The sequence below is a fragment of the Dipodomys spectabilis genome, unplaced genomic scaffold (assembly GCF_019054845.1).
Source record: "Dipodomys spectabilis isolate Male_0828 unplaced genomic scaffold, ASM1905484v1 ptg000096l, whole genome shotgun sequence".
Classification (NCBI taxonomy): Eukaryota; Metazoa; Chordata; class Mammalia; order Rodentia; family Heteromyidae; genus Dipodomys; species Dipodomys spectabilis.
In genome coordinates, this window is record NW_024870773.1 from 1,127,150 (window position 1) to 1,142,987 (window position 15,838).

The window sequence follows — 15,838 nt, forward strand, 5'->3', positions numbered from 1 at the left end:
TGCAAGGCAAGCGCTCTACCACTAAGCCACCTTCTCAGCCCCAAGTCTGGGCCTTTCTGTCAAGAGCCTTTGCATCTCCCTGACAGTTTCCTTGGCAATGTCACCCAGAGTTCCACTGCACCGTGCGCCCTCCTGGCCTCCCCACACGACAGCACGTGCTCTGCACCGCCATCCTGCCTTGCCAGTTTTTCCCCCCAAAGAAGGCGCCAAAGCCTGTAGCTCAAGGTCACGCAGAGCTGGAAGCTGATAGCTCAAGGTCATACAGGAGCTGCCTCTGTCTCACGCCGTCTTTCACATCTCTTCTGCCCCACACCCAGCCTGTGCGTTCCAGGGATACGGGGCATGGGCTAGCATCCTCCGTCCTCCTCCTCATCCTCCTGCAAGGATGAGGACACGTGGTTCCAGCTCAGCTCGGCCTCAGACGCTGAGGCTCCACAGCCTCCTCTTCGCTGGGCCCTGCCGAGGACTGAGCAGCTCTCGGCCTGTAAGCCCTCTGCGCTCTGCATGGTGCTGAGCCTCCTTGGTGTGTTTCCTTGGACACGTGTCAGCCTCCTCCCCTCTTCCCTGCTTGGCAGCAGCAGTGGCAAGGCAGCTCGGAGCCCCACGGCACCTCTGTCTGCAGGCCCCGGATGCTCGTCAGGAGCTGGGTCGGCTGAGGAGCCTGAGCGTGGGCTCTGGACGCTGAAGACCTGAGGGAACACTTGCCACGCGTAAATCAGGAGGCGCAGTCTGCGTGGCCCGCGGCAGGGGCCCCTCAGAGGCACCTCTGACAGCGGTGGGCAGAGACCTGGGGAGAGGCATTGCTGCCCCAGCCTCCCGCAGCCCTGCTCCTCTTTACTTTGCTGCTCCAGGAAAGCCAGCATTGCCACGCAGGCACCGCCACCCGGCCAGCTTGGCCGACGTGTGATGGCCCAGGCCACGAGGTGAGCCAGAAGGGAAAGCTCAGGAAGCAAGGCGTAGGTGCGGGTGAAGGCCCTGCCAGCTCATTAGCCACCCGCTTGGCACAGTCTCCTTTTAGTCTCCTTCAAATCCGTCTCTCTCGGGAGCCAGGGCTGGGCCGAGGCGTTCTGGCCTCTGCCAGGATTTCCTGTCCCCCAGGACCACTGCCCCTGGCACGAATTGCTCAGCTTGTCAACGGTGACAAGTAAAAATGGTCACAAATAGTCCTGCAGGCTGACTGAAGGAGAACAAGAGAACAACAGCAGTTCTGGGGTGTGTTAAGGGGACTAATTGGCACTCGCAGGTGACTAATTTGCACAGTGAGAGTGAACTGGGGGGAACGGGGGGAGGGTGGGTAGGGGAGGGGAGGAGGAAAAGTCAGGAAAAGTCAGGCTGGGCCAGCGGGAAGGGATTGGGGTGCTTTGTTTTCCTGGGGCTGCCAAGACAACACACCAGAGACAGGTGCCAGGGAGAGCATGGGTGTGGTGTCACCATCCGCGCCAGGCCTCAGCGTGTCACTGTCCGCAGTGCAGCTGGATCCCTCTTGGCTCCCAGATGTGATGTCACATCTTCCTTTATGCCTTGGGCCGCATTGTCCCTGAGCTCTGGTTTTATCTTGGTCATCTGCAAAGACCCTGTGGCCAGTTAGCGTCACAGGCACAGGAATCCTTCATGGGGCTGTGTCTTCTCAAGGGAGGAAAGGGACAAGGGAGTGACGAGGACTGTGTGCAATCAACTGGCTCTGCTCGCCGCCACCAGCCCTCAGAGGAAGAAGAGCAGGACAGGCATGGATGTGGGGTTCACAGTGGGAGGTTCTACATGCCCCGAGGGAGAGGTGGTGACACTTCTGCCTGGGTATTCAGAGGAAGAGCAGCTCACGTGTAGAAGGAGAGTGCTGGGCAAGCACACGGGAGGAGCAGGAGAATTAGGAAGACTGGAACTCAGGATGACACCTGCCCTTCCTTCCCTGCACCCGTCAGAGCCACTCTCATGCTTTCCCTCCGTGGTGAGGGGAAGTTCTTGGCATTTCTCTCCTGCAATAGGGAGGACGGCCTCCAGCAGCCACTGCCTGTGCTTGGGCAGAGGCTGCGGCCTCAGGGCTGGACTTACTTTTTATTATTATTATTGCTTTTCTTTTGAGTAACTTTAGAAAAGCCCGTGTGTGCATCTGGCTTTGTACCACAAAGAGGCTGGGGGCAGAACTCACAGGGCAGAGCCTGGGAAGTCAGGCTCACAGGTCTGCCTGCCGTGGCCTGCCCACTGAGGCCTGCTCCCCAGCCTGAGCACCCCTCCCTACAGCTCCACACACAGGACCATGGCTCCAGGGCTGTGGCAGTCTGGAGTTGATTTGCTTGCTGTCTGTGAACGCGGCATGCAGCGTCTGTGGTGCTGAGCCCAGCCGCTCAGCGGGGTCTCACTCCCACTGCTGCCCTGGAGGGACCGGCTGCCCGCACAGGCCGAGTCGGCAGTTACCTGAGTCAGCAACATGGCTCAGAGCGGGAGGCTGACCACCGCTGTGGCACGGGGCCCATGGAGCAGGCCTGTGTGAGTGAGTACACCCAGGCCCAGGGTGCCTCACTGACCTGAAGACCTCTCTCGGCCTCACCTCAAGTTGTCTACCATACGCCTGCCACACACTCACCACACGCCTACCACACGCCTACCACACGCCTACCACAGTACCCACCACACGCCTACCACACACCTACCACACACCCACCACACACCCACCACACACCCACCACACGCCCACCACACGCCCACCACACGCCCACCACACACCTACCACACACCCACCACACACCTACCACACACCTACCATACACATACCACACGCCCACCACACACCTACCACACGCCCACCACACGCCCACCACACGCCCACCACATGCCCACCACACGCCTACCACACACCTACCACACACCCACCACACACCCACCACACGCCCACCACACGCCCACCACATGCCTACCACACACCTACCACACACCCACCACACACCCACCACACACCTACCATACACATACCACACACCCACCACACGCCACCACATACCCACTACACACCTACCATACACCTACCACACACCCACCACACGCCTACCACACACCCACCACACAGCCACCACACACGTACCACACATCTACCATACACCTACCACACACCCACCACATGCCTACCACATACCTACCACACACCTACCATACACCTACCACACACCCACCACACACCTACCACACACCTACCACATGCCTACCACATGCCTACCACAGTACCCACCACACACCTACCACATGCCTACCACAGTACCCACCACACACCTACCACACACCCACCACACACCCACCACACATCTACCACACACCTACCACACGCCTACCACTACCCACTACACACCTACCACATGCCTACCACACACCCACCACACACCCACCACACACCCACCACACGCCCACCACACACCCACCACACGCCCACCACACGCCCACCACATGGCTACCACACACCTACCACACACCCACCACACACCTACCACACACCTACCACACGCCCACCACACGCCCACCACACGCCCACCACACGCCCACCACACGCCTACCACACACCTACCACACACCCACCACACACGTACCACACACCCACCACACACCTACCACACACCCACCACACGCCTACCACACACCTACCACACACCCACCACACACCCACCACACGCCCACCACACGCCCACCACACGCCCACCACATGCCTACCACACACCTACCACACACCCACCACACACCTACCACACACCTACCATACACATACCACACACCCACCACACGCCACCACATACCCACTACACACCTACCATACACCCACCACACGCCTACCACACACCCACCACACAGCCACCACACACGTACCACACACCTACCATACACCTACCACACACCCACCACACGCCTACCACACACCCACCACACACCCACCACACACGTACCACACACCTACCATACACCTACCACACACCCACCACATGCCTACCACATACCTACCACACACCTACCATACACCTACCACACACCCACCACACACCTACCACACACCTACCACATGCCTACCACATGCCTACCACAGTACCCACCACACACCTACCACATGCCTACCACAGTACCCACCACACACCTACCACATGCCTACCACAGTACCCACCACACACCTACCACATACCCACCACACACCCACCACACATCTACCACACACCTACCACAGTACCCACTACACACCTACCACATGCCTACCACAGTACCCACCACACACCCACCACATGCCTACCACAGTACCCACCACACACCCACCACACACCTACCATACACCTACCACACATCCACCACACGCCTACCACATACCTACCACACACCCACCACATGCCTACCACAGTACCCACCACACACCCACCACACACCCACCACACATCTATCACACACCTACCACACATCCACCACACACCTACCATACACCTACCACACACCTACCGTACACCTACCACACACCCACCACACACCCACCACACATCTACCACACACCTACCAAACATCCACCACATGCCCACCACACACCTATCACACACCCACCACACATCTATCACACACCTACCACAGACCTGCCACAGTACCCACCACACACCTACCACACACCTGCCACATGCCCACCACACGCCTACCACATACCTACCACAGTACCCACTACACACCTACCACACACCTACCACACGCCTCCACATGCCCACCACACACCTACCACCTGCCAAGAGCACCAAACTGGAGGTGAAGTTCCAGCATATGGCCTTTGCGAACCCTTCCAGAGCTAGGCTTGCAGGCCCCATGGCTCCATTAGGTTTTTACAACAGTCTCACCAGAGAAATCACAGTGATGTCACCAGGTACCGACACAGCTCCAGGGGCCACACGTGCCATGTCCCAGACACCATGTGCCCCATGTGAACCCTACAGCGTGGCTTGAGCTCAGTGCCCACCTTCCCTGTCAGAGCAAGGGGCCACGGTTGCCTACATATGTGGCCTTAGGACCCAGCGCCAGGGCCCAGACATGGCAGATTCAAATCAGATTTCCTCCATTTTGTTATATTCGCCAGTTCTGAGCTGGATAACCAGACCCACTGCAGCCCGCCATGGAGTCCCGCCACGCAGTGTACTGCCCCAGCTCATCGCAGCCCTTCTGTGGAGCAGGGCTCTGGGTGGACGCTGGCGCAGTGTGGAATGCCCAGGGCTCTGGGTGGGCGCTGGCGCAGTGTGGAATGCCCGGGGCTCTGGGTGGGCGCTGGCGCAGTGTGGAATGCCCGGGGCTCTGGGTGGACGCTGGCGCAGTGTGGAATGCCCGGGGCTCTGGGTGGACGCTGGCGCAGTGTGGAATGCCCGGGGCTCTGGGTGGACGCTGGCGCAGTGTGGAATGCCCGGGGCTCTGGGTGGGCGCTGGCGCAGTGTGGAATGCCCGGGGCTCTGGGTGGGCGCTGGCTCAGTGTGGAATGCCCGGGGCTCTGGGTGGGCGCTGGCTCAGTGTGGAATGCCCGGGGCTCTGGGTGGACGCTGGCGCAGTGTGGAATGCCCGGGGCTCTGGGTGGGCGCTGGCGCAGTGTGGAATGCCCGGGGCTCTGGGTGGGCGCTGGCGCAGTGTGGAATGCCCGGGGCTCTGGGTGGGCGCTGGCTCAGTGTGGAATGCCCAGGGCTCTGGGTGGGCGCTGGCGCAGTGTGGAATGCCCGGGGCTCTGGGTGGGCGCTGGCGCAGTGTGGAATGCCCGGGGCTCTGGGTGGGCGCTGGCTCAGTGTGGAATGCCCGGGGCTCTGGGTGGGCGCTGGCGCAGTGTGGAATGCCCGGGGCTCTGGGTGGGCGCTGGCGCAGTGTGGAATGCCCGGGGCTCTGGGTGGGCGCTGGCGCAGTGTGGAATGCCCGGGGCTCTGGGTGGGCGCTGGCTCAGTGTGGAATTCCCAGGGCTCTGGGTGGACGCTGGCTCAGTGTGGACTGCCCAGGGCTCTGGGTGGACGCTGGCTCAGTGTGGAATGCCCAGGGCTCTGGGTGGACGCTGGCGCAGTGTGGACTGCCCAGGGCTCTGGGTGGACGCTGGCGCAGTGTGGACTGCCCGGGGCTCTGGGTGGGCGCTGGCGCAGTGTGGAATGCCCAGGGCTCTGGGTGGACGCTGGCGCAGTGTGGACTGCCCAGGGCTCTGGGTGGACGCTGGCGCAGTGTGGACTGCCCGGGGCTCTGGGTGGGCGCTGGCGCAGTGTGGAATGCCCAGGGCTCTGGGTGGACGCTGGCGCAGTGTGGACTGCCCAGGGCTCTGGGTGGGTGCTGGCTCAGTGTGGAATGCCCAGGGCTCTGGGTGGACGCTGGCGCAGTGTGGACTGCCCGGGGCTCTGGGTGGACGCTGGCGCAGTGTGGAATGCCCAGGGCTCTGGGTGGACGCTGGCTCAGTGTGGAATGCCCAGGGCTCTGGGTGGACGCTGGCTCAGTGTGGAATGCCCAGGGTTCTGGGTGGGCGCTGGCGCAGTGTGGAATGCCCAGGGCTCTGGGTGGGCGCTGGCTCAGTGTGGAATGCCCGGGGCTCTGGGTGGGCGCTGGCTCAGTGTGGAATGCCCGGGGCTCTGGGTGGACGCTGGCGCAGTGTGGAATGCCCGGGGCTCTGGGTGGGCACTGGCTCAGTGTGGAATGCCCAGGGCTCTGGGTGGGCGCTGGCGCAGTGTGGAATGCCCGGGGCTCTGGGTGGACGCTGGCTCAGTGTGGAATGCCCAGGGCTCTGGGTGGGCGCTGGCTCAGTGTGGAATGCCCGGGGCTCTGGGTGGACGCTGGCGCAGTGTGGACTGCCCGGGGCTCTGGGTGGACGCTGGCTCAGTGTGGAATGCCCGGGGCTCTGGGTGGGCGCTGGCTCAGTGTGGAATGCCCAGGGCTAGGTGGGCACTGGCTCAGTGTGGAATGCCCAGGGCTCTGGGTGGGCGCTGGCTCAGTGTGGAAGTCCAGGGCTCTGGGCGGGCGTTGGCGCAGTGTGGAATGCCCAGGGCTCTGGGTGGACTCAGTGTGGACTGCCCAGGGCTCTGGGTGGGCACTGACTCAGTGTGGAATTTCCAGAGCTCTGGCTGAGCACTGGCTCAGTGCGGAATGTCCAGGGCTCTGGGTGGACTCAGTGTGGAATACCCGGGGCTCTGGGTGGGCACTGGCTCAGTGTGGAATGCCCGGGGCTCTGGGTGGACTCAGTGTGAAATTCCCGGGGCTCTGGGTGGGCACTGGCTCAGTGTGGAATGCCCAGGGCTCTGGGTGGACTCAGTGTGGAATGCCCAGGGCTCTGGGTGGACTCAGTGTGGAATGCCCAGGGCTCTGGATGGACTCAGTGTGGAATGCCCAGGGCTCTGGGTGGGAGCTGGTGCAATGTGGAATGTGGACTCAGTGTGGAATACCTGGGGCTCTGGGTGGGCACTGACTCAGTGTGAACGAGACCTGGTGCTCAGTGCCACTTCTCACCACTACCAACCCTCCTGAGTGCCCTGCCTGGCCCTCTCCCATGCTTTCCCTCCCTCTCCCTCCCCCCTCCTCTAAGCCCATCCCAGCCCCTCCCCACCTTGAGGAGCCTTTCTACAGGGCCAGCCCATCCCAGACCCTCCCATCCTGAGGGAATTTTCTGCAGGGCCAGCCCAGCTTCCTTAAGCTTCCAGCAGTCCCTCTGAGACAGGCTCCAGGATGCCTCCCTTTCCTTGGGTGGGGTCCTAGTCTGGAAGAGCAGATGCAGTGGTGTGGGCAGTGCTGAGGGCAGTGCTGAAGACAGTGGTGAGGGCAGAGATGAGGGCAGAGGTGAGGACAGTGGTGAGGGCAGAGGTGAGAGGGCAGAGGTGAGGGCAGAGGTGAGGGCAGTGGTGAGGCCAGAGATGAGGGCAGAGGTGAGGGCAGAGGTGAGGGCAGAGGTGAGGGCAGTGGTGAGGGCAGTGGTGAGGCCAGAGATGAGGGCAGAGGTGAGGGCAGAGGTGAGGGCAGAGGTGAGGGCAGTGGTGAGGGCAGTGGTGAGGCCAGAGATGAGGGCAGAGGTGAGGGCAGAGGTGAAGGCAGTGGTGAGGGCAGTGGTGAGGGCAGAGGTGAGGGCAGAGGTGAGGACAGAGGTGAGGACAGTGGTGAGGGCAGTGGTGAGGCCAGAGATGAGGGCAGAGGTGAGGGCAGAGGTGAGGGCAGAGGTGAGGGCAGTGGTGAGGCCAGAGATGAGGGCAGTGGTGAGGGCAGAGGTGAGGGCAGTGGTGAGGGCAGAGGTGAGGGCAGTGGTGAGGACAGTGGTGAGGGCAGTGGTGAGGGCAGAGGTGAGGGCAGTGGTGAGGGCAGAGGTGAGAGCAGTGGTGAGGGCAGAGGTCAGGGCAGTGGTGAGGGCAGTGGTGAGGGCAGAGGTGAGGGCAGTGGTGAGGGCAGAGGTGAGGGCAGTGGTGAGGGCAGTGGTGAGGGCAGAGGTGAGGGCAGTGGTGAGGGCAGTGGTGAGGGCAGAGGTGAGGGCAGTGGTGAGGGCAGTGGTGAGGGCAGTGGTGAGGGCAGAGGTGAGGGCAGTGGTGAGGGCAGAGGTGAGGGCAGAGGTGAGGGCAGCGGTGAGGGCAGAGGTGAGGGCAGAGGTGAGGGCAGCGGTGAGGGCAGTGGTGAGGGCAGAGGTGAGGGCAGTGGTGAGGGCAGTGGTGAGGGCAGTGGTGAGGGCAGGGGTGAGGGCAGTGGTGAGGGCAGTGGTGAGGGCAGTGGTGAGAGCAGTGGTGAGGGCAGAGGTGAGGGCAGTGGTGAGGGCAGAGGTGAGGGCAGAGGTGAGGGCAGCGGTGAGGGCAGAGGTGAGGGCAGAGGTGAGGGCAGAGGTGAGGGCAGTGGTGAGGGCAGTGGTGAGGGCAGAGGTGAGGGCAGTGGTGAGGGCAGTGGTGAGGGCAGAGGTGAGGGCAGTGGTGAGGGCAGTGGTGAGGGCAGTGGTGAGGGCAGTGGTGAGGGCAGGGGTGAGGGCAGTGGTGAGGGCAGTGGTGAGGGCAGTGGTGAGGACAGTGGTGAGGGCAGTGGTGAGGGCAGAGGTGAGGGCAGTGGTGAGGGCAGTGGTGAGGGCAGGGGTGAGGGCAGAGGTGAGGGCAGAGGTGAGGGCAGTGGTGAGGGCAGTGGTGAGGGCAGTGGTGAGGGCAGTGGTGAGGGCAGGGGTGAGGGCAGAGGTGAGGGCAGAGGTGAGGGCAGAGGTGAGGGCAGAGGTGAAGGCAGAGGTGAGGACAGAGGTGAGGGCAGAGGTGAGGACAGAGGTGAGGGCAGAGGTGAGGGCAGAGGTGAGGGCAGTGGTGAGGGCAATGGTGAGGGCAGAGGTGAAGGCAGTGGTGAGGGCAGAGATTAGGGCAGAGATGAGGGCAGAGGTGAGGGCAATGGTGAGGGCAGGGGTGAGGGCAGGGGTGAGGGCAGTGGTGAGGGCAGAGATGAGGGCAGGGGTGAGGGCAGTGGTGAGGGCAGAGGTGAGGGCAGCAGTGAGGGCAAGGTGAGGGCAGAGGTGAGGGCAGCAGTGAGGGCAGAGGTGAGGGCAGAGGTGAGGGCAGCAGTGAGGGCAGAGGTGAGGGAAGTGGCAAGGACAGAGGTGAGGGCATTGGTGAGGGCAGGGGTGGGAGTAGTGGTGAGGGCAGCGACCCTGGGCTGGGCACCCTTTGCTCACCGGTCTGTCTGCCCGTGGCAGGGTTTCTGTACTGCTTCCCTGCACTCTCCCTGCTCGGGCTCTTCCCGCAGATCAACACCTTCTGCACCTACCTTCTGGAACAGATTGACATGCTGCTCTTCGGAGGCTCGGGTAAGTGCCTCCCGCACAGGTCAGAGAAGGTGGATGGCCGGAGACCGCCTGCCCAGGGCCAGCTGTCCCCTGCCTGCGCCCCTGCGGTGGCTGCGCCTCTTTGGCAGGGTGGGGCCCTCAGACATCCCCGGCTCCTCTTGGAACCAGAAACGGCCCATGTGGCCACACTTGGTGGGTCAAGTCCCTGCGGAAGGGAAGGATCTGCTGCAGCTTGGAGTGGGTTGGGGGTCTTTGCTAGTTCTTGGAACGAGCTCCAAGAGGAAGACAGAGAGAGGGACAGGGGGTGTGGTGGGAGAGGAGGGGGAAGAGGGGGAGGGGAAGGGCTGTGGTGGAAGGGGGAGAGGGAAAATGGTGGGAGGAGGGAGGGGTATAGAGGGGGGTGAATGGTGAGAAAAGAAAGAGAGAATGGTGAGGAAGGAAGGGGTGCATGTGCATTTGTCCTTGAGGTCTGGGTGTATGAGTGGACGAGTGTGTGTGTGTGTGTGTGTGTGTGTGTGTGTGTGTGTGTGTGTGAGTGGGGGGACCAGCCCCCTCCTCCACACTGTACACCCACCATCTTGTCAGGCCCTCCCTCCCTCCCTCCTCCCTGCCTCCAGTGCTGTTCCTTCTGCGCCTCCTCCCTGTCCTATTGCGGCTGTGGTGATTTTGGCTTTGGCAGCTCATTGGTGTCTGAATGCCTCTGCTCTCCTCCCTGCCTCTCCATGTCCACAACCTGGTGAGGTGTGTGTTTGTGTGTAGCTGAGGTGTGAGTTTGTGTCTAGCCAAGGTGTGAGTTCGAGTCTAGCTGAGGTGAGTTCATGTCTAGCCAAGGTGTGAGTTTGTGTGTAGCCAAGGTGTGTGTTCGTGTCTAGCTGAGGTGTGTGTTCGTGTCTAGCTGAGGTGTGAGTTTGTGTCTAGCCAAGGTGTGAGTTCGTGTCTAGCCAAGGTGTGAGTTCGTGTCTAGCCAAGGTGTGTGTTTGTGTTGCAGCCGTCTCTGGGATCCTGTCGGCCCTGTACAGCGTGGGGCGGAGTGTCTTGGTCGCGGTGCTGCTCCACGCTGTCTGCTTCAGCGCGGTGAAGGTAGGTTCTGCCGGACACGGCCCTCCCTCCACCCGTCCCTGTGCCTGTGGACCAGGTTTTCTCTAATCATGGAAGACAGAGTGTCTGAGCATTGGGTGACAGGGCTTGAGCTCGGTGAGGCCTCAGTCGGTGTTGCCAGACCAAGGTGCCCAGCTGCCCCGCATGGCTACCCAACATCACTGGAAAATTCTAAGAGGCTGTGGAAACTGCTGGAGAATCTCATATCTAAATAGGCAGAAGTTACTGGGCACCATGGCTCACGCCTATAATCCTAGCTACTCAGGAGCCCGAGAGCTGAGGATTCGGGGCAGCCCACCTAGACAGACAAATGTGCGAGACTCTGCTCTCCAGTTAACCAGCAAAAACCTGGACATGGAGATGTGGCTCAAGTGGTAAAGCATCAGCCTTGAGCAAAAAAGCCATGTAAGAGTTCAAGGCCCTGAGTTCAAGCCCCAGGGCTAGCACTCAATAAACAGGAGGACTTTCAGGTTCTTTCCCTGCAGCTGAGGAGGGTAGGCTTTCTTGCCTTCCATCTCCACTGAGCTTCCTTTTCCTGAGAGGCCCCGCAGACAGATGCTGGGGCTTGTCCCCTCCATGGTCAGCGGTGCCTGGCATCCAGTGGGTAGAGCCAGCAGCAGGTGCTGATGGGACAGCCCCAGGCCAGGCCCCCTCCTGACCTGGGCAGAGCCTTGCCTTTCTGTTTTCCCTCCTGTGTGAGGCATGATAGAAGTGGAAGTGGGGGTCGATTCCATTGTGAAGTCACGCTGCGTGCAGTCACGCTGTCTGCAGTCTCACACTGTGTGCAGACATGTGTGCAGTCATGTTGTATGTACTCATGCTGTGTGCAGTCACACCGTGTGCAGCCGTGCCGTGTGCAGTCACACCGTGTGGTCACGCTGTGTGCAGTCACGTTGTATGTACTCATGCTGTGTGCAGTCACACTGTGTGCAGCCGTGCCGTGTGCAGTCACACTGTGTGCAGACATGTGTGCAGTCACGTTGTATGTACTCATGCTGTGTGCAGTCACGCTGTGTGCAGCCGTGCCGTGTGCAGTCACACCGTGTGGTCACGCTGTGTGCATTCATACTGTGTGCAGTCACGTGTACAGTCACGCTGTGTGCAGTCATGTTGTGTGCAGTCACACTGTGTGGTCACGCTGTGTGCAGTCACACTGTGTGCGGTCATACTGTGTGCAGTCACCTGTGAAGTCATAGTGTATGCAGTCATGTTGTGTGCAGCCACACTCTGTGAAGTCACGCCATGTGCAGTCACGCTGTGTGCAGTCACACCGTGTGCAGTCACGTATGCAGTCATGCTGTGTGCAGTCACGTTGTGTGCATTCACGCCATGTGCAGTCATACTTGTGTGCAGTCATACTGTGTGAAGTCATGTGTGCAGTCATGCTGTGTGCAGTCATACTGTGTGCAGTCACATTGTGAAGTCACGTTGTATGCAGTCACGCCATGTGCAGTCATACTGTGTGCACTCACACTGTGTGCAGTCACGCCACGTGCAGTCATACTGTGTGCAGTTGTGTTGTGTACAGTCATGCTGTGTGAAGTCACATTGTGTGCAGTCGCACTGTGTGAAGTCACATTTTGTGCAGTCACACTGTGTGAAGTCACATTGTGTGCAGTCGCACTGTGTGAAGTCATGTTGTGTGCAGTCATACTATGTGAAGTCATGTTGTGTGCAGTCAGACTGTGTGCAGTCACACTATCTGCAGTCACGCTGTGTGCAGTCACACTGTGTGCAGTCATACTGTGTGCAGTCACACTGTGTGCAGTCATACTGTGTGCAGTCACGCTGTGTGCAGTCACGCTGTGTGCAGTCACGCTGTGTGCAGTCACACTATCTGCAGTCACGCTGTGTGCAGTCACACTGTGTGCAGTCATACTGTGTGCAGTCACGCTGTGTTCAGTCACGCTGTGTGAAGTCATGTTGTGTGCAGTCATGCTGTGTGCAGTCACGCTGTGTGCAGTCACGTATGCAGTCACACTGTGCAGTCACGCTGTGTGCAGTCACGCTGTGTGCAGTCACGTATGCAGTCACACTGTGTGCAGTCACGCTGTGTGCAGTCACGCTGTGTGCAGTCACGCTGTGTGCAGTCACGTATGCAGTCACACTGTGTGCAGTCACGCTGTGTTCAGTCACGCTGTGTGAAGTCATGTTGTGTGCAGTCATACTATGTGAAGTCACGCTGTGTGCAGTCATACTGTGTGCAGTCACACTATCTGCAGTCACGCTGTGTGCAGTCACACTGTGTGCAGTCATACTGTGTGCAGTCACGCTGTGTGCAGTCACGCTGTGTGCAGTCACACTGTGTGCAGTCACACTATCTGCAGTCACGCTGTGTGCAGTCACGCTGTGTGCAGTCACGCTGTGTAGTCACACTGTGTGCAGTCACGCTGTGTGTAGTCACACTGTGTGCAGTCACGCTGTGTGCAGTCACGCTGTGTGCAGTCACGCTGTGCAGTCACGCTGTGTGCAGTCACGCTGTGTGCAGTCATGCCATGTGCAGTCACACTGTGTGTAGTCACGCTGTGTGCAGTCACGCTGTGTGCAGTCACGCTGTGTGCAGTCACACTATCTGCAGTCACGCTGTGTGCAGTCACGCTGTGTGCAGTCACACTGTGTGCAGTCATGCCGTGTGCAGTCACGCCGTGTTCCCTGGGATGGGAAAGGCGCTCGGATTCAGGGTTCCTCATGTAATCGGGACAGCCTTCCAGTAGGTGGGGACCAGACACTGGAAGATCTCCCTCCTGTCGGCGTTAATGACTTCTTGTTTAGTGCTGGTAATAAATAGTAGAGTGCTTTAACAAAGCCATATTGCGCTGGCTCTGTCTGGAAATGCCTTTGTTAAGAGACAAAGAGAGCAATTTGCATGTCTCCTTCTCATCTGTGAGTGGTGAGCTCTCTAATGGTCTCACCTTAACTTTCCACTCAGTGGTGAAGCACCTATTAAATGCTGTGAATTGTGTGAGCGTGGTTAGCAAGCCCACGGGGCATCCTCAGGAAGGAAGCAATCCTGCCCGCCTGCAAGCTGCGATCCCACTGCTGCCTCCCCATGCATCTGTTTATGCCTCTGATGCTTACACTGCATTACTGGGCCGACCACTTCTCCGCCATCTCTGCCCCAAGGAGGCCCACGGGACCTCCTGAGCAACTGGGCTGCCAGCTGCCCGGCCAGAGGCGCTGTGCCCGGTTTGGGTCTAGAGATGTGTCTGTTTCCTTGATTCTTTATGACAATCACACAGTAGAAGTAGACGGAGGGGCTAAGAATTTCACTCTCTGGAACATGAACTAGGGAAGGGAAATTTGATTCTTTTCGATTTGTGTCCTGCACCTCCTCAAGATGGCGGCATGTCGCACTGCCAGCACGCACACCAACTCCCTCGCCAACCCCAAGATCTGACAGTGATGCGCAGAGCCAGCTAGGATATTTGCTCCCTGGAGAAATGGCTTTGTAGTTAATTAGCCGTGCTTTGCATTTGTCTGGGTAAACCAGGGTTTCTATGTTTTATTATCCCTGACAAAGAGATTCTGCTTTATTGATGACAGGGGAATCTGGAGGTTGAAGCATGTTGTTCTGATTGAATGTGCCCCAAGCCTCATTAACACCCGCCAGCTGACGGCCCTTCCACCGCCCTGCCAGTACCACGCGGGCTTCGGTCCTGTGTACTGGGTTCAAAATCTATTGTAGATAGAAAACAAACTCATGGTTTGGGATTTATTCTCGGCGCCAGAGTAGACTTTGTCCTCTGGTGAAGCCTCCACATTTTGCTATTCAAGATGAGGAAAGAGGTCCAGAGAGGTGGAGGACAGCACTGAGCATCCAGTATCAGGCTCAGGCCCACACCTGTGTGTCTGTAGTCTCCCTCTCCACTGAAGTAGAACTGTGAGTGTGTGTGTGTATGTGTGTGTGTGTGGCTGTCGGCATTGAATTCAGAGAGGAGGAGGAAGAATGCAGGCAGCATTCCAACGTGGAGTTGTCCAACTTGGAATTGAGTGGCTGCGTGAGCACAGACCACGTGGATTGATTCCAAAAAGGGCAGCGCTGACGGGGTCCTTTGGGAGTGAGGCATGTGAAGGAGCAGGGTGGGGGGAGACATGGGGGCCCTGGGCCCACGGGATGGACGTGGCGATGGTGGCCAGGATGGGGAGGATGCCTGGCCCTGAGGCTGAGGGAGAAATGACTTTCAGAGCCTGAGACACAGTGTCACGCGGCTGGTGCTCTCCAAGGTGGCGAGCCACGCACCATCCTGTCTTGGGCACCAGGAACGTGCGGGTGGAGAGCGACACGCAATGGCGAGGTTCCAGAGGTGGGGGAGGGCCCCGTGTGCACGTGTATGGGCCGGCGTGCACTCGGTGTGTAGGTACCGCCCTGGCTGGTGACAGCTGGCATGTGTGTGCACCGCTCCCCTTCTCGCTAGACCCTAAGCATTGGAAGTCACAGGTTACCCTTATTTATGCTTCATTTTCTGGCCCTTTTTCCAGTCCAGCAAGTGTCACATAAAGTGTTAAATTCTCCACTGAACACTTACCAGTGACCTGGAAGAAGGCTGCTGAACATAGAGTTATGTGTATGTGCGTCTATACAGAGGTGTGTGTGTGTGTGTGTGTGTGTGTGTGTGTGTGTGTGTGTGTGTGTACAGGTAGGTTCACATACATGGGGGCTGTCATCTGCCTGCCAGCCAGCAAACTGGGTTTTCCCCGGTTTCTCCCCTACGGCGAGGTATGGTTTCCACTCATGAGTGGGAGTCTTGCCACGAAGACGGACATGAGTGTGGAATAAGAAGTATCATTAGCACTTGCCGAAGGCTGGCTTGTCACGTTTGCCAGCCTTGTCCATTCTCAGGCTTACTGGGCACCTCCCACCCTCTGCTCTGAGCAGGACCCAGAGCAGGGCGTTGGCAGCCCATGTGTCCAGGGCCTACAAGGACCATGAGCTGCTTTGGGGACCCACAGCGGAGTATGGGGTATGCCCATCGCCACCCACACTTATGGCCCAGGACACTCCGGGGCCTTGGG

The 15,838-nt window shown here is 59.6% G+C and overlaps 1 protein-coding gene across 1 annotated transcript in view; it reads left to right on the top strand.

Moving 5' to 3' along the window:
* Pcnx2 (pecanex 2) overlaps positions 1-15,838 on the top strand; it is a 101,890-nt gene that overhangs the window by 19,715 nt on the left and 66,337 nt on the right. Inside the window, exons 14-15 of the mRNA XM_042686185.1 lie at positions 9,638-9,748; positions 10,716-10,807. Of these exons, the coding sequence (XP_042542119.1) occupies positions 9,638-9,748; positions 10,716-10,807 (203 nt within the window). The remainder of the gene's footprint in view (positions 1-9,637; positions 9,749-10,715; positions 10,808-15,838) is intronic.